The sequence below is a fragment of the Meleagris gallopavo genome, chromosome Z (assembly GCF_905368555.1).
Source record: "Meleagris gallopavo chromosome Z, MGAL_WU_HG_1.1, whole genome shotgun sequence".
Taxonomy (NCBI): domain Eukaryota; kingdom Metazoa; phylum Chordata; class Aves; order Galliformes; family Phasianidae; genus Meleagris; species Meleagris gallopavo.
Genome location: NC_139435.1, coordinates 62,868,119 through 62,890,491, shown reverse-complemented (window position 1 = coordinate 62,890,491; position 22,373 = coordinate 62,868,119). Strand labels below are relative to the sequence as shown.

Genomic DNA, 22,373 nt, shown 5'->3' with positions numbered 1-22,373 from the left:
TTCACTAGTACATTTTTTTATCATCTCACAGTGCACAGAGCAAATAGTATTTCCCTCTTCCTACACCTTACTGGATTTCTAGTGATAAGTCTCAACTTCAGCAGTTCCCTAATCAGTTAAAAAGCCAGTGTATCTAAAAGAGCAGCTGTTTGACCAAAGCAAATCCATAGTTAGGCTCAGAACTTCAGAAGTTCTGAGAAAAATTCTGAAGACTTTTTAGTAATGTGATAAACATCACTGCTTTCATTTTTGAGTAAAATGTAGGAGTTTAAATATAATTTTTCTACTCAAAAAATTAAGGAGATATGAGGTTTGAATATCTTGGTATGCATGTCTCACTTTGAAAATAGGTATAGTCAAGAGATACTAGATATCTGATAAGCATTTTGAAGACAGTTATAATCAAGCAATGTATTTGATAAAACACATAAAGGAGCACTTAATCAAAAGCACTTAATGTCTCTCCAAAAAGCACTTCTTCTAATTCACTTTCTCATAGATCTCCCAGGCAATCACCCCAATATGTTAACTTCTTTTAAAAAAGACATGTTTCCTTCATATTTAGAGACTATATCACACTATCATTTTTCCACACTGCTCTTCTGTGAATATATTCAAGGGTCTCCTAAGTTCTTTCGGTGTCAGCACTGCAATGCTTAATAATAGTCTGTTTTACATCAAAATTCATATTGCTTTTTTTAGAATTGCAGATTAATAGTTTATGTTGGTATGGTACAGTATCCCAATAGTAAGGTCTCTTAAAAAAAAGATCCTGGAAGTGTTTGTATTACCATTGTAATACACTGTAATACATACTTACCTTTCTTAACTTTCTCACACCAACCATGCTTATTTCTAATTGGTTCATCTTTCTGGAAATCATACTTGATTAAATCAAATGGGAAAAAAAGCTGAAAAAGGGGAAAAAAGGTCATCAGTTTTTTATCTACACAGTGACATCTGGTGGCAGCAGATATAAGCAAGAAAACTTTTAGTCTTGCTCACTACAAAGTAGAACACAGTTTCATCTGTCTTTCATTCTGTCTGTAAAGTTACGCAGTTTACTGGAGATAACTAACACACAAACATTTTTGTGATCGTGTAACTTTCAAAATTACATGGTGAAGATACAGAATTGTATTTTCTTACAAATGAATTGTGGGACCCACATATCAGTTGTGCAGTCTACAAGGATCAGAGTAATAGAAGTACATATGAAATTTGATCTGACATCTTAAGCTGATATAAAAAGGGCTTCTTGGGGTATTCTGGTGTCTAAAACAACAGGGAATGCACATTTTTAACTGCTGATCAAAAGAACAAAGTTATAGTGTGCAAAATCAAATCATGATCCAGAAATAAGACACTTTCTCAATAAAGCCAAGGGGATTTTTTTTTAGTCTAATACTTTACTGCAGCTCTTAAATTCTTGAATTTGACAAATGCTACACAATTTAACTTAATTGCAAGATAACCGCTTTATTCTTGATAAGTAATCTTCTTAAATAGAAGATATTTCTTCTTGGAGTCTTTGCTTTGGATTTCCACATTAAATTGCTGTTCTGTTTCACTTCTTTTTTTGCACTGATATTTACTACTTCATATGGTTTCATATGACAAAACAAATGCAATGAATAATGTAAATAAGAAGGAAATAGTGTGATATGTTATTCTGATATTTGTATTTAATTAGAAACAGCAGCATGTCCTGCTCATGTTCATTTTCATCTGTTTGCTCCTTCAGAGATCAAAATATGTGTCTGTATCTGTATTAGACTGTTTGATGCATTATTTTATGTTGTTTTAACAGAAGCTAGTTAGTACTTGAGGTCATCTATATGACCATTGAGATTTACTATTTATGCTGCTACATACATCTCTTACTGCTTCCAACTCTGGAGTATTAACTACACATACTCCAGTTAGATTGTTGAAATAAATCATGCAAATACACAATTAAGAGGAGAAAACAGCACATATTAGACATTAGATATTCAAAATGAAAGTATAAGCCAAAATATTTTCTACTTAAACAGCTGTCTCTGTGCAGTAAACTTTCTTTTCATATTAAATAGTAGAAAATGAAGGCTCCAGAGCAAAGCATTTAGTCTGGTTACTGGCCTACTTTTCTTTTATCTCATTTAAAATTTATTGGAAAACAGCCTAAATCACTGAAGCGTTACAATATTATTTTCACAGAATACTGCATGCAGCACTCATCATTTTAATCTGTATTTTATTCTCCAGAACACTATGCAAATGGATGAACCAAAAATCAACATTGATCTCACTGAAACGTAAGATGATTTAAACTGCAACGTTAGTGTCTCTTACTGTGCCGCTTGGATGTTGGTTGGTAGCGGTATTGCAAAACCCTGTGTATTTTTTTTCCAATAGACTGGCAATATGAGTGTTTAAATATTTTTTTTGAAAATAGTTTTGAAATTCCTACAGTATCAATCTGTAGTCAATGAAAAAAGGAACGCACCAAAAACTCATTACAAGCTATACTTGATAAGTGAAAGCAGAAGCAATACATTTTTTAGCTAATCTTTCTTTTCTATCCACTGTTCAATGAAATTCCAGGAACAGATGTCAAACTTTTGCCTGTGAATAAAGTTTTCCAGGATGTTAAGACATGGTTAACAATGGCTTTGTTTCTAAACTAAGAGTGATCTCTTTTGCCATATTGTTCTATAGCTATATGGAAAAACTCATAATACTAATTCAGCACTGCTGTTTCACATAAGATGCTTTAACAGTTGAAACAATTTCAGATTTGTTATCAACTGCTCTTTTCCAATAAATATGACTTAAGTACATCTCAACTTACAGATTATTATCATCCAAACAATTTTGAGTAGGAAATTTAGAATCATACAATAAGTCTTTAAAATACATTTATAAATAAAAGTGGAATAATCTTTCAGGGTTGTCATGGATTATTTTTAGTTTTCACTATAAGCTTCGCTGGATTTCATCAGTTCCATTCCCTCCATTGCATATTCTCTGCTGTCACATAAAATATATTTCAGAGCAAGATACAGATTTACATACATATTTGATAGATGCTGAGAGTACAGTTTTTTCCCATAACCAATTTCTATAAATATATATGTCATAATACATTAAATCTTTTTATGTCATAATAACATCAATCAGAAACATTGGCTACATAGAGATGTATATCAAGTGTAAGCTTCAGACTGTCATTTATTGCTAGTATAATCATCTATACACTATCTTCTCTGTAAAAAAATTCAAGACGGTGTCAAAATTTCAATCATCTAAAATGCTAGCCAGAGTTTTCTGCTATTCTGTTCACTGAGTCTGTGTTTACATTCTGCATATCCATATTTAGGGATTTATTTATATACTATATAACACTTTTAAGTAATCTCCCATGTAAAGTGTGTAGTATGAAAATAAGCAAGTGGAAACAAGAGCATTGCCTTATGTTAGCGTCTCATACACAATGGCTTCTTCGATATCTGGCAATTGCAATGCCATTCACCTGTTTTTATGCATTAATTTGTATCTTCAAAATTATTTAGGAAAATAAGTGTATAGAATTTATATCAATATATTTATTTATATTAATATTTATCAATAAGACTTCCCATCACAACCACCATTTGGCAGGTACTGACAGAAGACTTACTTTCTTCATTTGGAGGAATTTCATTTGGAGGAATTCCTCATTTGGAGGAAGCTTAATTTGTCTTTTATAGCTGTATTCTTTGCATTTCACCTTCAGAAACTGCCACGTTGTCATTGGGTACAACAGAAATGAAATGTCTATTTAGTTTTTCTCCATTAAAAATATTATACTTGGAACCTACCTGTTATTATTCCAGCTGCACATTTGATATATGGATGGATGGACTTTTATATATATTTAGTTCATCTCCATGCCAGTGGAAAGTGTTTCTTCCTTTAATGCTACCACATAATCACACATATCTCTTTTCCCCTTTTTCAAACTTCTTTTTATTCCCAGATAAATAGTTGTATTTGGAATTCCCAGAATACTTGTTTAAGGATATCTCTTCATATCACCCCACATCAACATAAGATTTCAAATGTTGTTGTACCATTTCTTTGCAGAAACAAGATAATTTAGTAACCAGATGTGTGGATCTTCCTTGTGCTATTCTCTGCTTTCCAGTAGGAGGCAATCTCCCTTTCCAACTTCAGACTGCTCAAGAGTCAGGGAATGAGAAATAAAGCTGCTCTCCCTTGCACGTTGGTAGATATTTAATAAATGTCATTCAAAATAAGAAAAACAAACGTAACAGCTACATTTCAGAATGTGTTGTCTAATAATATGCAACCTGTAAGACATATTTAAAAACAACAGAGGCCTGAAATAAGTCAGCACTAACTTATATCATTATAGATATAGATATAAATATATCTATGTAGATATATAGAATGAGTTTGTGTCACAATACTTGATTGCAGAGTAATCAAAGACATACAGAAACAAACAAACTTAAGAATTTAAGTATGAAAATTTAAAAAGTATATCTTATGCTGTTTTCACGATTGTGTCTCTCTCCCTACCTCTCCTTGCCTTTTCTACAACTGCACTATACATGAAACTTTGCTCCTATCAATACTGCTCTGCTTCAGCATATGGGTGAACTAGCTGCTCCCGCTAACTAGTGAGTGTCACAAAGAAGACTGAAGAAGCTGTTCCAGAAGAACTGCACAGGTAACAAGAGCAAAGCCCCAGCAGTTAATGTATTAGAAAACTGATAATTTGACACATCTAAATATTATACTAAAAAAAAAAAAAAAAAAAGGGGGGGGCATGTGCCATTTTGTTCTGCTGGCAGAAATTCTTTGATAGAGATTGGGTACATTATGCAACTACAAATGCTCTAGATCAAAGCACAAAAGCACACTGGTTATGAAACAATGCCTGATGCTGCTTTGGAGAAGCCTTTGAGAACTCCTCAGTTTGGAAGATAATCTTGGCTGATCTGTTACCATGTAATAGGGGTTACCCAACAATCTAGCTAAACATACCATGTCCACGTAACTGAGGTGAGGTTGTCTCCGCATTGAATCTGGTTTTCAGCAATAACCCTAAGTCTTCTCGAACCCTACAGATACAGAATGCCAAATTAATATACACTGGTGGAAGAACTGGCAGCTAGTATACCTCGTATCCCATGGAGAACAGCTAAAAATGGAGCCTGTGACAATAATGTGCTTTACTTGCAACAGAAACTACAGAAATAACTGAAGACTTACTATTGACTTATTCTTAGGGAAAAGAGAGTATTGAAAAAGATAGAATGTACTCTAATGTCAGGTCAAGTCAAATGCAATGAATGGCTTTTTATAATTCAAAAAATCTCTTATTATCTTTCCATATACATACTGAGTAAATAAGCAAACAATTCCTAATTATCTTAGCAGATTATGTTGATGTTTCTATAGACTATACCAGTTCTAACTTGGAGCAGTACACAAAATAATGTAAAGGTATCTAGTGGATAGTATTGCATTTATTTACTTTTAATTGCAGTTTTCAAAAGATATTTTTCATTTAATATACAGCAATTATCTTAAATTTTAAGAGTGATCCTTAAAGAGGAACAAGTAGCATGCTTCATGTGCAAAAAAAAGAAAACCAAAATGCTAGTCTTCCTTTTGGAAATCAAAAGGCAAATTTCATTAATATACGAAGTGCTACTACTAAAATACGGAAAGAAAAGAAAAAAAAAAACAACCCCACATGCTAGTTGATTAAAGACACAGAAAATAAAGTCAATAAATAGGTAATTTCAAGTCTAATCTTCTCTATGATGAAACCTACATATGGTATTTCCAGGAGGTTGACTTCTGACTAAATTATAAAGAGCGCTAAAATTCTGAGAAAAATTTACTGAGGTTTTAAACAAATGTAAAATTTTGAAAGAATTTTTTTTTTTTTTTTTTAAGTTTTACAAGTAATCACAACACATGGCTCAGGGTCATCTGAAAAAAAAAATGTAACATTAGCTCTAAGGTTCCTAATTTAGCTACTGCTCCTTACATTCCAGATCCCTGATTCCCTGTAGTGACCTGTATCTTTCTAAAGATACATACTAGCATTTGATGTCCACTGTGTGTACTACAGACTATCTGTAATACATAACACAGAAAATCAGCAAAGTCTGATTTAGTTCCTGAGCTCTCAGTGGCTCCTCAGAAACACAGCAGCTCCTGCCATCTCTCTTAGTGTTTCCTGGTTTCTCCCTGCAAGGTCTGGTGAAACACCAGCTGATGGGTTCCTATCCCTGAAACAAAGATACAGCAATTGCTCTACACCTTGAACTGTGAGGTAGTCTATGTGATGCTGTCCTGAAGTTGTGGATCCTGGAACATATAAGCTGTACACAAACCTATTTGTCTTTATTTTAAACCACCTCACACAGATAGGTTTCCAAAAAGTGTTATTACTTCTCTGTGAAAATAGACTGGACTTAACATTTTCCTATCAGCTTTCTTCAGAAGCACAAAAATCACTTAAAATATGAGGATTTGTATACACAGTTAGGTATTGGTTACTTTTGCAAATTCTAGGTGATGTGTATAGTCCTAGGAGTACAAATTTGCATAAATAGCAATATAATATTAAATATCTAGTCTCCCTGCTAGAAAGCCTTAGTAAGTAAACTTTCATGTTAATATCTAAAGCTTGAGACCCAGGTTAGTTACTCTGTAGTCATTTCAAAAATAGTATTGATAGGATCCAAAGGGCGAAACCCATGAATTTCTTGGTGAAATACTTTAAGGTATGTGTGAGAACATACAAGTTGTAAGCTGACCCTTTTCATAATTCTTCATTTACTTGGATACATCAAGGTGAAGACAGTGTGTATGTACTGTTTCTCAAGAGATGCAACTTTGCCAAAGCTACAGAAATACAAGAGATGGACTTACAAATACAAAAAGATGCCATAAGTACTGAACAAAAAAAGTTTCTGTGTTAAGTAATCTAGAACAAAGTAAATATAGAAGACATGGTAGGCAGCAGGCATGGAATTTTTATATTACTGTAACTGGTAAGTACTTTTTGCTGTATTTATACAACAATATTTATATATGGAATATGTTTGCTCTGAAATTTCAGAATAAGGAAGCAGATTACATGAAGTGCAGTTTGAGTTATATATAATTATATCTAAGTATAAAATATTCCTTCAAGTTATTTATGTGTTACTTTATTACTACCAATTCTCATTTATGCCAAATACCCACAGAGTATTATACAGTATAAATATACTCTTTGTGTTACTTCACAGATGCTAAGTTCATAAGTACTGAAAGAAATCTAACTTCCTTTTTTGCCCTTTAATGTAGTAGAGATTTGATCCTTATATTCAGAATCTACTAAAAACTCTCCTAAGAATGGCAAGGCTTTTATGAGTCCTATGGACTCTAAATCTTCCAGCGTTACTGCTGAAAGTGTAACTGGGTTGGGTGCTAAGCATGATCAGCAATACTTTGACAGCCAAGATTTTACAGACTGCCAATTAATCTTGCAATAACAAAGAATACTTACGCTATATCTCAAGTCCCATGTCCTGTGGTCAAACCGAGAAATACACTGACTTTCAGCATTCCATTTTACAAAGTAAAAAAAAGTAGTCACCTTATAAAAGAAATTGGTGCGTCCAACAGATCCAATTTTTCCTGTGTGGTTCATGAAACAAATGTTTCCTTCAGTAGCGCCATAAAACTCACAGATCTTAACAGCACCAAATCTGTCTAAGAATTCTCTCCATACATCATTTCTTACTCCATTTCCAACTGCCAGTCTGACTTTGTGATTTTTCTCTCCATCTTTCTGTTAAAAAAAAAAAAAATAAACCAGAATATTTTGATAACTACATCTGATTGTTGCACATATCTAAAGAAAGCTAGCATAACTAGCCTGTAGCTACAAGTTAGCAAACAAAAAACAATAAAAAAATTTTGTCTTGTTGAACATGTAAATGATTGCCTGCATAATGGCTACACTAATTTGTATAAGTGATTACATATCGTCTCCATCTGTTTTCAAGCAGAGCAAAATTAGAAAACTGGGAAAATTACAGAAAGGTAGGCATTGTTTCTGGTAAGTAATTAAAGTTAGCAGAGATTAATAGTAACTTCCTTGTGTTTTCACACTGATAAAAAGAAACAATCAGATTCCATACACTTGTAATACCTGTTTCTTCCCACACACTACATATGAGTCATTTTCCGTTTTTTTTAATATTAAGACTTGCAAGGTTTTGTTCAACATTATTTGGTATACAGTATATCAATATAGGCAATATATATATAGGCATATATATATACAGTATACGGCATATATATAGGCAATAGTGATCTTGAATCTTTACTGTTGTAAACTCTCACGTTTTATTACAAGAAGCAGTATAGTATGTGTTCAGCCAGTTCAGCGAGACTGACGTTATTGATACTTTCCAAACCGTATGATTGCATGGAGCACTTAAAATGCAGTCAGATTTAAGCTGAAGTGCTAGAAAGAAGAACACCTAAAATGTGTTTTTTTTTTATTTCACCTAATTTAAAACAAGACTCCCTTTTTAATCAGTGCAAGTGGCAATACAGAATACACAAATGAGACAATGCAAAGTAAATACAGGTACCATTCTGTTACCATATATTTTTAGAACTCTGTATCACTGCAGTATTCCAACACCTTCTGTATGTATCTCTGTGTATGTATATTTATGCATATGTATACAATCTATATACATATATAAAAATACATGCACAGATATTCTCTTTCCTTTATATGCATATATCTATAGATATGTATGTACACACATATATGTCCCTATTTTCTTTTCTATTCCAGTATCTCTTCCCAGCTTTAGTCCAAGATAAATTAGGTAAGTCATCAGAATTAAAATCCATTTTACACCTTTACTCTAGATAAAAGCAGAATAAAATATTACTGGGAAGAGATCTGGTCAGCTGACTCATGTATTCTGCATGTTAAAAACAGGAAAGTTTCTACTGGCTATATAGACAAGACTTTCTCAGAAGCTCATTGATGACTGCAATTCAAGTAGTTTTTCACGAAGGTAGTAAATTCTCATTTCTGTCACAAAAACTGACACACAGTTACATTTCAAGTTCATCACCTAAATCCTGAAAACCAATCAAGTTTTTCTCTGTCCCCTCAAAATCGGTAACTTGGAAAATTCATCATCCAGTTTCAGAGACTTTCTTCAGACTTCAGGAAGGAATTAATACATTTCACTAAATGCAGACAGCTCTTGGCAGATTATACTCAAAGAAATTATTCTGCTATAGTATTCCAAAACTACATCACTCACAAGCCTCCTCCAGTTACAATTTACTGGGTTTTTAAACATCAACTCAATTCTTCCATTTCTTCTTTCTCCCCTTCTACCTTACTTCTACCTTTATGACTTGATAAAAAGCCATTTCTAATTACATAAACACAAACTTCACCTACTTTCTGCGAAATCATCACCAAGAATTGTATAATACAGCACAACAAAACCATCCATGAACATGACCTGTGATAAATTTTCTAAAACTGACCTAATTTTATAATTTTTAGAGCAATTTGGATGCAGTACCACAAAGCAGTTGTGTAGATCTTCATATATCTGAAGTAATAAGGTATGTTCCACATTCAAAGGTCAACAAAGGTCAATACTTTCAAAGAACAATAAATATATATATATATGTTATTATACCTAATTATATATAATAATTTTATTATTTTTATTATTTTAAAGAAAGTGTTTTACTTCTACTTCGAACGTAGTCTAGAAAGCCTTTTATTTCCCCCAGAAAATCATCTGCCATCTTTGGAACATTCCAGTCAGCTTAACTTAAAACTTTTCAAAATGAGATATTTTCCTTAGAGTTTCAGTGCTAATCTGAAATTAATTTATCATTAACCAAACTGCAGTTACCCCTCACTAACAGCGCCAAATTATTCAAATGTACTGCCTCTTCAAACAGTATGAAAAATCACACAATAGATTCTGTTCATCCAAAATGAACAGAAAAGACAAATAAGTATGTATTTATACATACTAATTTAGTGGATCATTCATCAGTCTGGGAACATCCTAATTTTCTAAAGCCCATGTTAATAAGAAAGGTGAATTAGAGTCTGTGCTTACATTTCAGATTAATAAAAACATGTTGACATTTTGCTGAAAAGATAGGCTAGGATGAGGGAGAAAACAATAACATACAATGCTTATATTTTTTTCAAAAGGACAAGTACATCTTCATTTGTAAGCACAGCTATTTCAATTCCTTGAGTTCTTCATGTTATTTTGGGCAGTTTCTATCACTACAGTACAAGGTTGTTTCTCTAAAGGAAGAAACATAAAAAAAAGGATCATTAAATTTCCCAAAGTTGGAATAGACCCAAAAGGACCATTGAGTCCAACTTCTTCCTTCTCAAAAGAACATTCAACATTCTACTCTACATCTGGAAGCATTGTCCAAATGATACTGGGACTGCAGCCAGTTTGGTTGCACTGGGGAGCCTGCTCCAGTGCCCAACAATGCTCCAGTGAAGAACCTTTTCCTACGCATACAACCTAGTCCCCCCTCGGTACCCTTCTCCCATTGCTCCATGCCATTCCTTCAGGTCCTGGTCAGCACTATATTGTGCTTGCAACTGTACACTGACAACTTATTTTAGGAAGTACTCTCTTACACACTGAGCCCTTCACAAAAACACAAAGAAAGTGTCTCGAGTCACCTAAAACTCACTGTAGAAAGCAAGGCTTCTCAAAATAAGGAGTAATAATTCAATTAACATTCACAAGAAGATAAATTTTCTATTAGACTGCCTTTCTGCAACTGCAATATTTGTGATTTAGGAAGACCATCACAGTTATAACTATTTGTTAATGAAAGATTCTCAACAGGTTCTGGAGGTCTTGCTGGGAAAAAAGCATTAAAACCAGACTGTGCTTTAGCAGTTCATCACCTGCAAGACTGGAAACTGTATGTAATTCACCTCCAAGTAGATATGACTGGAAACTATATGTAATTCATCTCCAAGTAGATGTTTGATTCATATGAAAAGATGGATTTTAAATGAGGTACATTTTAAATTCAGAGCTGTTTTTAATGCCCTCTTACCTACTCTTTAATATAACTAATGTAGAACATTAACTACCTTTTCATATAACTGACTTTGAATTGAAAGTGAACAGTAAAGAAAATAGATTTAGCCATTATAACACTTACTTCATGATTAAATCTATAAATATTCATTTACTGTCCAGCTTTTGGCCAAACTGTAAATATTGCAGGCACATGTGTATTCCATAGGCTCCATAGCAGAATACTCAAGCAGTAAATAAAATACAGTAAGTAAAAAAAAAAAAGGAAGGAAAAGGAATGACAGTTCCAAGATACGCTAGAAACATAGTTAAATGATGCACAGTTAGGGTATTCTATACACATGGAAATCTAAATAAATATGCAGGAACAAACTATGGCACCAACTTTGAATTTCTACCACATTTGAATGGCATTTCATCAACTAGCTTCACATCACTACAAGACACAGAGGTATAAGATTTGGAAGGATTTCAAGGAGTCACCTAGTGTACATCTTAGCAGGGAGATAAACTCTGCAACCGCAAACAACTGAACAAGCCGCAGCTAGTCAGCCAGATACAGTGCCACAGCTGTACAGTAACTGCATGCATATTCCTGCTCCAGCATGGGAATTGGACTAGATGATCTTTCAAGATCCCTTCCAATCCCTAACATTCACTGATTCTGTGATTCTGGTGCAAAAACGGAATACCTAGTTAGCACTTCCTACACTAAGAACTAAATTTCATCAACTCATTTAGCAAGGGCTTTGCCCTGGTTAGCTATCACAGATCAGTTCCAGTAATACTTGTCCTATGATAATTTCATCATGCTTTATGTTTCTGAATGTGATTAATAGTTCTTGATGGGTGGTTGCAAAAATAGTATTTGTAATATAATTTTAGAATAAAAGAATGTTAGAACACTTCCTCAAATTTTGAAGTTATTTATTTTCTTGCATTGTGATTTGATTGAGTAATTCTGAAACAAGCCATACTCATTTATTTCCAACAGTAAAGGTGAAAATAGTTTAATGCTTTTCTGAGGCATTACCAAAATATCATTGTTCTTACCTTACATCCAAACTTTTCTTTGGTGCATTCAGTCAAGATCTTTGAACCATATACAAAATAGTTGCATACATTTTAAATGAGTTTCTTTACACACTGTTTCTCCATTTTGACTGCTTGTTTCATTTGTACAGTGATTAATTGACAAGTCAAGATCTGCCTTGTTATATTAAATACCACATAGCTAGGATTCTTCATCTGCCAGTCTTTTCCTCCTTAAGTGTTCTTTGTAAACTATGTCAACTGTTTACATAACTAAGTCACTGATTTAAAAAGAATTTTAAAGGGCCATCAACACCTTATTAGTTGGGTGTGAGAAGGACTCATGACTGCAGCTATATAAAAGCATACCTAGCAAATGCATTAAAAAAATTCAAGAAGAAAGGTTCATTGTCCTACTTTTGTGCAGCAGGAGAAGTTAATTGGAGATAAGCAAAGGCAGCCTAAAATGTTTCCTATACTATGTGCTCGATGAAACTATATGCAGTATAGGGCCTAGGAAATGAAAAAAATCTGTTAAATATATAATGCAGACAGAACACAGGACTTACAGAATGTACATTCACTGGTTATCTGTTAGCCCTGCTAAAAAGAGGTGATCAAATGAGAGTTATTCTACTGCCATTAGACTCACATACGTACTAAATTCTCCAAGATATATGCTTACGTTCACTTCACAGTAATACTTCATTATAAACTGCTATAGGACTTTTGAGTAACATACATAACCATAACTATAAATAAAGAAAGCTTGATAGCTTTTGATCAGAGGTGCCAGAAGGAATTCTAGGAAGAGGATACATCCATTCACTACAGGAATTGGTTGTCTGCTATTTAGTTTAGCTCAGTCTCACGCTTTCATTAATTAATATATTGATATTCAATAAAGGTATGTCCAACATGTGGCCCACAGGCTGCATGTGGCCCTGCACAGCTAGCAATGCAGCCCCAATTGGTTGTAAACTTGCAACATTATTATGTGGTTTTTAACAGTAGTTTGGGGACAGGGACAACTCAGTGCCCTATCCAGTCTGACTTTGAATGTCTCCAGTGATGGGCAACTGCCATCTCTTCTGGGCAATCTGTTACAATGTTTCAGTACCCTTATCGTATAAATCTTTTTCCTTTTATATCCCATCTAAATCTCCCATCTTTTAGTTTGAAACAATTATCCTACTGTAACAGACCCTGATAGAGTCTGTCCCCTTCTTTCTTATAGCCCCTCTTTATATACTGAAAAACCACTCTCGGGTCTTCCTGGAGCCTTTTCTCCTTCAGGATGAAAAGCCCAAGCTCTCTCAGTCTGTCTTCATAGGACAGTACAAAGCAGAGGGGCTGGCTCACCTTCCTCAACCTACTGGCCACATTTCTTTTGATGCAGCCCAGGATACAGTTGGCTTTCTGGGCTGTCAGGGCATCAGGTATTTCACCGTTGCAATAGAACATGCATGTAGTTACTGCGTACCAGCTGCGGCACTGTATCTGGCTGACTAGCTGCAGCTTGTTCAGTTGTCAGAGGTCGCAGAGTTTTTCTCCCAGCAAAGGTGTGCACTAGGTCACTTTTTGAAATCCCATCCCACCCAGCCTTATAACTCTATGTAATTAGTTGATGAAATGCCATTCAAAGTACCTGGTGCTTGTGAAGACATGCATTTTTTGTTATTAAGCAGATATACAGTTTCTCTTGTTTACCAAATAAGCTTCAGCAATTTAATAAATTTACATGTTCACTCTGGAAGAAATATCTGGAATACTACTGTAGTGCTGACACATTTTGTACTTTCCACTATCTCAAAAATCTTTCAAAAAGTAGAAAATAATTCACGATATGTTTTTAATTAGTTTTGCAATTCATATTTGATAATTTTTTCTGCTGTTCCAATGACATGGGGCAATTTGAGAGTCGGTTTCAAGATTGCATAAAAAATCATAGATTTTTTTTTATTTTTGCAACTCCATTTTCAGTCAACATATATACACCACCTGCAAATTTTCAAATGGAATCCACACAGTTGCAAGCAGATACTCAACTCAAATAAAATTTGATCATGTTTCTTCACTTTTCTTTTACTAAGACCTATCTTACCAGAGAAGAATTTGCCTTGCTTCATGCCTTATTCATATCATCACTTTTTCGCAGTACATACATTTGTGTACAATTATTTTCTAGGGTGAAACACAGAGAGTACAATTAGATCAAAAATCTCTGACAAACACCTTAAGAACTCACCCAGAGTTCTCAGCAATCCAGACATCGACACATTATTTACAAAAAGCAAGGTCAAATATCCAATTAGTTTTATGGGTTTGTTGCCCTCTTTGATGTTTCAATAAAAATATATTTTTTAAAAGTTACTTGTTACTTGTATACATCCCTCTTCACTCAATGGCCTGGGCAAGCCAAAAGGTTAGCCACTGTGGTCTGTTAGGTTTAAATTCTAACAGGAGTTTTATTTCTTTAGCTCTTCTAAAGGGAATGTTTTCTTTAGCTGTACTTCTATTTCCTCAGAAAATATCTAACCAAGAAGAAAAGCCACTTCAGTCTGTGTTTCACATAGTAATACACATTAGATCATTGTATTTTTTGTGATAGCCCCAAGAGTCCACGTGTTAAAATCAACATCATAAAACTTACCAATGTCAATTAAGAGAATTAAAACATCCACAGAATCTCTGAAATATACTGTAAATATGGAGCTTCCCTTTGTAATATTGTGAATGTGATTGCAGGCCTTCAGTATCAGGATATCAGCAACATCATGGTCAGGAGGACTAAGAAAATGATTGTCCCATTGTACTGATAAGACTACAGTCCGAATACTGTATTTGGCTTTGGAGCCCTGGATACAAGGACACTGAATTTCTGTCACATCTTCAAAGTAGAGCAACAAAGCTGGTGAAAGGAATAGAAAACAAGACTAATGAGGATTGCTGAAGGAATTGGGGCTGTTTAGACTGGAGAAGAGGGGGCTTCAGAGAGACCTCCTGTTCTCTGCAATTACCTGAAAGTGAGGTGGATGGTAGTCTCTTTTCTCAGGTAGCAAGTGAAAGAATGCAAAGAAATGGTCTCCAATGGCACCAGACAAGGTTGAAATTGGATATCAGTAAGAATTTTTTTCATGAAGGCAGTTGTCAAGCACTGAAAAAGGCTGACCAGGGACTATGTGGAGCGTCCATCCCCCCTTAAGATATTTAAGAGATGTGTGGATGCAGCAAAAAGGGACATAGTTTAGCAATGGGACTTGAGTAACTCAAGTTGGTGGCTGGTCTTAAAGGTCTTTCCCAACCTAAATGATTCTAACATTTTCTGATGACATCAATAGTGGAACCAAAAAGATGAATGTCTAAAGAAACGAGCTGTAAAGAAAGGAATTCACCAAAATACAGGACCTCTCAAAGACTCCACTAGTCTGGAGTCACCATATTAGAACCACTAGCTGGTATCTCAACTAGCCTTCAGTGCTCATTTGTGTGCTTTCTAAGGCAAACAGAACTATAGGAACAAAACAGAAGGCTTTCACCTTTACTCTTACTGGTGAGAACCAAAATCCAGACACACAGTCATCCTGTGGGCAGGTTCCAAGAGAAGCAGGACAGTACATTTAAACAGCAGAAGGCAGTAGCCAAAAAGGACAGGATTGTAACCTGTTTTTAAATCCCATTTTAAAATAATGCTGTTGTTGTAGCCATGACAGTTTAAAGCTATCACACAGGCAAAGTTTGTAATAATATACAGTTTATGTTTTATTAGATCAGCTGATGTAACCTTGAGGCAAAAAATAAAAGCCTTCAAATCCTCAGTCTGTCTCTAAGCTTCTTCATCTTTTCTCTAACTATATTAAGCTTTACTAATTTGTACAAATATTGGTTCAGTTCTTCTTTCAGGCATTGTTAATACTAGTAAATAAGTGACAACTTGGATTAAGAATGCTGCCTTATGACATATGTAACTGCTCAAACATTTTTAAAAATACATGGATTACTAGAAAAATAAAAACTTGCAAAATCTGACCCTCTGGTATAGTAAAACTGAAGTGACACAGAGTATTCAGAATATTCAGATAGAAGGTAGCGATGTGGCTGTCTGTAACTGTGATATATTACTGGTTTGGAATTTATTAAAATGTTTATGCTGAAAACCTGCAAGTAGCTTCACAAATTTCCATTCCACAAGTTAATAGTAAGAGTAAGAACAATTTCTATTACTGAACATAAACTGAACAAAACTATAATTATATTAGGGAATAAAATGGAATATCAAGTAAATCTTGTGTTGTAAAGAATTGCCTTCTAACTTCTGACTTATTTTTCCTCTTCTATCTGATTGATATCAGTCAAAATTGCTGCCTTCAAAGAAACTTGTGTCCAGGTAGATGACAGTGTTATCCAACCAACATAAGCACTGTTCTTACACCCTTTCTCACATCACTTGAGTCAGCAGCAGGGAACTAACTGGCTACTGTTTGCTGAACCCAGCAGTGTCAGCTTCCTTGTCTTCCCCTTTTAAAATACTATTGTTCTAATGCAGCAGAATTTAAATAAAATAAACTCTTAAGCATCTTTTCTAAAGTCAATTCAGCACTTAATCTTATCCAAAGAAAACCTTGGCCAAACTAGTAGTAGAGATTGGCTTGCTTCAGCTTAACAAAATTGAGTCTGAAAGCTTATATACACAATCTTACGCATCAGAGGTAATCCTAAGGTAATGCTACTGATGCCAAAGGATAACACTGACTCAATATCAAATGGAGATAAAACAGGACAGATACTTAAAAACTCTTATGAACAATAATTTATTGAACTGTGAAACAGAATTGAATACAAGTAGAAGTGAACTCTAGATTCTAACTCAGAGCTTACTAAGTTCATGCAAAGGACTGTAAATGAAATAATTCATGTCATAATGTACAACAGCATAAGACACTAAAAATCAAGAAGACTGACTTCTAATGTACATTGGTAAACTATTTCAAGCATGAAATAAATGCTGTTACCATTCCTACCTTTCCAAAAGCTTCAGGTCTCACTATATTATTTAAGTAAATCATTACTCTAAATTGGAAAAAGATTATTTCTGTTGACCCTCTCTCACCCCTGAGGAAAAAAATATCCACAGATTAATAGAAAAGTCCTTCTAAGACCTTTGCTTAAAGATGAAATAGGGAGCTGTACTGAGACAGATTTTCTTATTTGTTAGAGCACTGTAACTAGAGATGTTAAGCAATATCAAGCAGCAGGACCAAATCATTAATGTGCTGAATATCCTTTTTCATAGGAGAAGCCATGCTAATATGTTAGATAAGTTTACATTTTCTATTATACTGGCTGTTATACTTTCTGTATGACCAAACAGAGCAGCAAAACAGTTGGGAAGAGAAAAGGCATGACAATTACTTATTTAGGAACCCAGAAAAAAGCTGTAAGCATAACATAATGCAAGGATGTTGTGCTTTTACTTATAGAAAAAGGATTTTCTTTTCTAATGAATGGTCATTGAGGACAGTGGGTTACTAAAACAAACTGGATGCAGAACGGGTTTCAGAAAAAATCTACAGCAACATGTCTTCAAGGGCTACTGCAAATGTGAGAAGCAGATAGATCAAACGAGGGAGAACTCACTAGGACAGCTAAGCTAAGAGTCTAGGTACTACCACAAAGACTTGTCAAAAGTTCTGTTCAAAATCTTTGATACAGATCTCCATCCAGACACTGAGCAATTGGCCAGCACATTGAGTCAGTGACCACCAATAATCCTCTGATTACATTTTTGAAATGATATTATCATTATTTACAAATGCAGAAGAAAAATCTTCAAACAGTTAACAGCAGCATTACATCCAACTTCTGTACATTTTCACTACGTTTTTTGCGTTCTTCTAAACATCTTGTTAAATCAAAAGAGGACATGATTCCATATGCTTAGTATAGATACTTCCCAGCAGTTACTTGCTTTTATTTATTATTTAATAAAAGCTGTTTGTGGTCATAATTTACTATTCAAAAGCATTTATTGTAATGCCTTACTAGAGAAGATTGTCTTACATCGAAACTGAAACAAAATAGGACAACCTGCAGTTCATAAATGAATAGAACAGCAGTTGCCATCATTAGGAAGATGAATTTTAGTTAATACCGAAATCTGAGTATTTGTTTCATATTCATTTTGACACACACGTGTTTGTTATGAAACAATTTATTTTCTTTATCCATTCTGTCTGTATTATTCTATAACAAATGTTCAGTTATTAACAACAAATCTTACCCACTTAGCCTAAATCTTTGTCTCTCTCTAACATCAAGGAGTAGATATAGGAAGATACAATAAAATAGACCAGGAGTTAATTCAATTAAAAAGAGTCAGCTCTGTGATATTTACAATAGGTTCAGCACACATTGCACTCAATAACCTGCAGAAAGAACATCACACTGCTGAATACCAAGGGAAAAGACGTATTTTCAAGTTAGGGCTTAAGTAGTGTAAGGGAGGAATGTCACTTTAATGAAATTTGCACTGTTGTCTGAAATAGCTTTCTAACTGGAACAAAAGACAGTCTTCTGATCAGACTAAACTACTTCAAAATTTTAAAATACAATCCACATGGATCATACAAGAAACCCAACAAGCCAAAACAGTGATGAAACACAACCTGCAAAATTTTAGACTTCTCAAACACTTACATGCCAAAAAATAATTTTTTGAAAATTTTGAAAGGGTATTTAACAGTAATCCAGGTTTTCTGAATTAATTTGTAAATCTCTAATATTTATTCACTAAATGACACCGACTCAGCCAAATACAGCTTTACTTCCTTCCCTCCTTCCTACATAGCCAGTGTAAGAACAATAAGTGTACAAGTTACTTACAGTTGAACAGCCATCATCTTTGCCACTTACCACTGGTTGGCTGCAAAGGTAGCGGCAAAGTTCTCCAATGTACTGGATGACAGTCACATTGTACTTTTTGCAGTCACTCCAGAACTGACTAGCTGAGAACTTCTTTCTTAAGACACACGTTGCACCTTAATGGAAATAACAGAAAAAGAAATCAGATTTTTTCCCTAAGAGGCAGCTTATCTAGCTGTGTTAATATCTACCGGTCTTCTTAAGTTCACCAAAGAACATTTTAATTACATTGCAGTGTACAATACTTAGACTGTACACACACTAATGTGCTACATACACTACCAAAATACATGCTTCTATGTTTCTCTTTACCAAAATACAAACAAAAAAAAAAGTAAAAACATTTTTGACCCAAATAACTACATAATCCTTGTCCAAAGACAGCTGGCAAAAGAGGTCCTCCTCTATTACAAGACCATCCTATGCCCTCAAAATGCAGAACCATGAAGCTATTCAGAAAAGAATGTTCATTGCTTTAGTTTCTCTAAAAGCAGTGAATCCAAATTTGTTTAAACACATTTTTATAATAATTAATTCTATATCAAAAATTAAATAAATCCTACCTAATTCAATGCATCCACCAATACCAAGAAGAGATGCTGCACTGTGATAAAGAGGCAGAGTAATATAAATTATGTCTTCTGCAGTAGCACCAAAAGCCCAGAGTCCAGCAGCTCCTTTAAGAACTTGCATGTGACTGATGACTGCGGCCTTTGGAAGACCTGTAATGAAAACACAATACTCTGCATAAAGCTTACCTTCAAGAGAATCCATGTTTTTCTTTCAAAGTGATTTCTTTAAAATCATAACTGTATCAGTACTTTGACAGACACCTATTCAGCTAAATAGACAACTGTAAGTACCATATTGCATGTTTGTTTTTTACACATAGCAACACATCAGACAATTTGTAACCTCATGTGTTAGTTATTAAATCTGATGTAAATCAATTCCAATAAGTGCAAACAAAGAAACTCCATGACCAATACACTATCAGTACTCTGGTACTTGTTATTTTGAATGGGGGATGTGATCTTATTCAATATGTGTTCTCTAGTACATGCAAAAATTTCAGACTTAGTCTTCTCGATGAACAGTACCACCTATTTAAATTTCAAAAAATGTAGTGGATCTCAGAAAGCTTTATCACTTCTTCTACTGAAGCTACTGTTATTTTGAAAATTAGTTAGAGCTGTTAAGTGAAAGCATAATCTATGGAGATTCTAGTTAAAAGTTATTCCAAAACTCATCACAATAAAGAGAAAATGCAATAAATCCATGATGTCAATCAAAAAGGAATTCCAGTGGAATAGATTACCCAGGGAGCTTGTGAGGTCTCCACCCTTGGAGATCTTCAAAATCTGCCTTAGGTATGGTTCTGAGCTGGTGTGTGTCTGTGCTTTAGCAGAGGGATTCAGCCAGATAACCTCAGAAGGCCCTTGCAACTTCAGCTATTCTGTGATTTTGAGATTCTGTGAAGTGCTCTGGAGAGTCTTTAGTTCTTTCTTTCTGCTGCTACGAACAGCTGACTACAGGCTGTGCAAGACAGTACTTATTTAAAGTAACCTAAGAGCCAATAATTTATAATAAACACTAGGCTCTTGCATTATCAAAAGTGCTTAAATGTTGACTTACTTTAGATTAAAAGTAGGTATCCCAGACTCCTCAAGCTAAGTAAGTCTTATCCTTCCAATTACATTACACAGGAATAAAAAAATGCAATGTAAACTAATATAATACATACAGGTACCCTGTAACATCCTTCTCTCCAAATGGGAAAAATATGGATCAGGTGCATGGACTGTTCAAGGGATGAAGAACTGGCTACAGGATCAAGTCCAGACAGTGGTGGCCAATGTTTCAATGTCTGGATGGAGATCAGTGATGAGTGGTGTTGCACAGGGATCAGAACTGGGACTGATACTTTTTAATATTTTCATCGATGACCTGGACAGGGGAGTCAAGTGCACCCTCAGCAAATCTGCTGATGACACCTAGCTGTGGGGTGCAGTTGACGCATCAGAGGGACAGGATGCCATCCACAGGGACCTAGACAGGCTTGAGTATTGGGCCCATGTGAACCTCACAAGGTTCAACAAATCCAAATACAAAGTCTTGCGCTTGGGTTGAGACAACATCCACTACCAATACAACCTGGGAGATGAAAGCATTGAGTGCAGCCCTGCCAAAAAAGACCTGGGGATACTGGTGGATGACAAGCTGGAAATAAGCCAGACAACATGCCCTTGCCACTCAAAAAAGCCAGCCAAATCCTGGGCTACATCAGAGGAAGTGTGGCCAGCAGGGCAAGGTAGGAGATCCTGCCTCTCTACTCTGTGCTGATGAGGCCTCGCCTAGAGTACTGTGTCCAGATGGAGAGTCCTCTATACAGGAGAGATGTAGACCTTTCGGAGCACATCCAGAGAAGGGCCACAAAAATTATCCAAGGGATGGAGCACCTTTCCCACAAGGACAGGCTGAAAGACCTGGGGCTGTCCAGCTTGCAGAAGAGAAGGCTCTGAGGTGACCTGATAGCGACCTTTCAATATCTAAAGGGGAGCTACAGGAAAGAAGGGGACAGACTCTTCAGCGGGGTCTGTTGTGATAGAACAAGGTGAAATGGTTTCAAGTTTAAAGAGGAGATATTTAGTTGAGTTACAAAGAAAAAGTCGTTTACAGTGAGGGTGGTGAAGCACTGGAACAGGTTGTCCAATGATGTGATTGATGCCCCATCTCTGTAGACTGTCAAGACGAAGCTGGATCAAGCCCTGGCAAGCTGATCTGGCTGTGCATGTCCCTGTTCTTTGCAAAGGATTTGGACTAGATGACCTTTAAAAGTCTTTTCCAACTCTAAGAATTCTATTCTTCTATATGATATGTGTTAGTGTTATTATAGTGTTATTATATAGCTGACATCTGGACATTTTGAGCTTTTTAAGGTATTTATTCCAGACCAATATTTTTACCTTTTAGATCTTCTCCTAGAAGCAAAAATAAATATACTAAATAATTATTTATATGAAGGAAAAATATATATATATAAAATAAATCTTCATTTAATTCCTCCTGTAGCTAGAACTGAATGAGAATGCCAATCCACTTATTTTAGCAACATCATGCTCCTTTTCAAGTCACTAAACAGTTGTTTGTGGGTTTTTTTGTTGTTGTTATTTTTGTTTGTTTGTTTTGTTTTCAGTCTTAGCTTCTTAGCTGCTGAACAACTGGTATTAAATTCAGCCATCTGTTTCTACACTAAAAGTCTAATAACTTAATCCTATT

At 34.8% G+C, this 22,373-nt stretch overlaps 1 protein-coding gene across 2 annotated transcripts in view; it reads right to left on the bottom strand.

The window, feature by feature from the left end:
- Positions 1 to 22,373, bottom strand: part of SLC27A6 (solute carrier family 27 member 6) — a 38,547-nt gene that overhangs the window by 5,743 nt on the left and 10,431 nt on the right. For both annotated transcript variants that reach the window (XM_085212813.1, XM_085212814.1), the window contains exons 3-6: positions 19,658 to 19,816; positions 19,086 to 19,210; positions 7,652 to 7,846; positions 821 to 911 (exon numbers count right to left, since the gene is read on the bottom strand). In XM_085212813.1, coding sequence (XP_085068939.1) covers positions 821 to 911; positions 7,652 to 7,846; positions 19,086 to 19,210; positions 19,658 to 19,816 — 570 coding nt within the window. The remainder of the gene's footprint in view (positions 1 to 820; positions 912 to 7,651; positions 7,847 to 19,085; positions 19,211 to 19,657; positions 19,817 to 22,373) is intronic.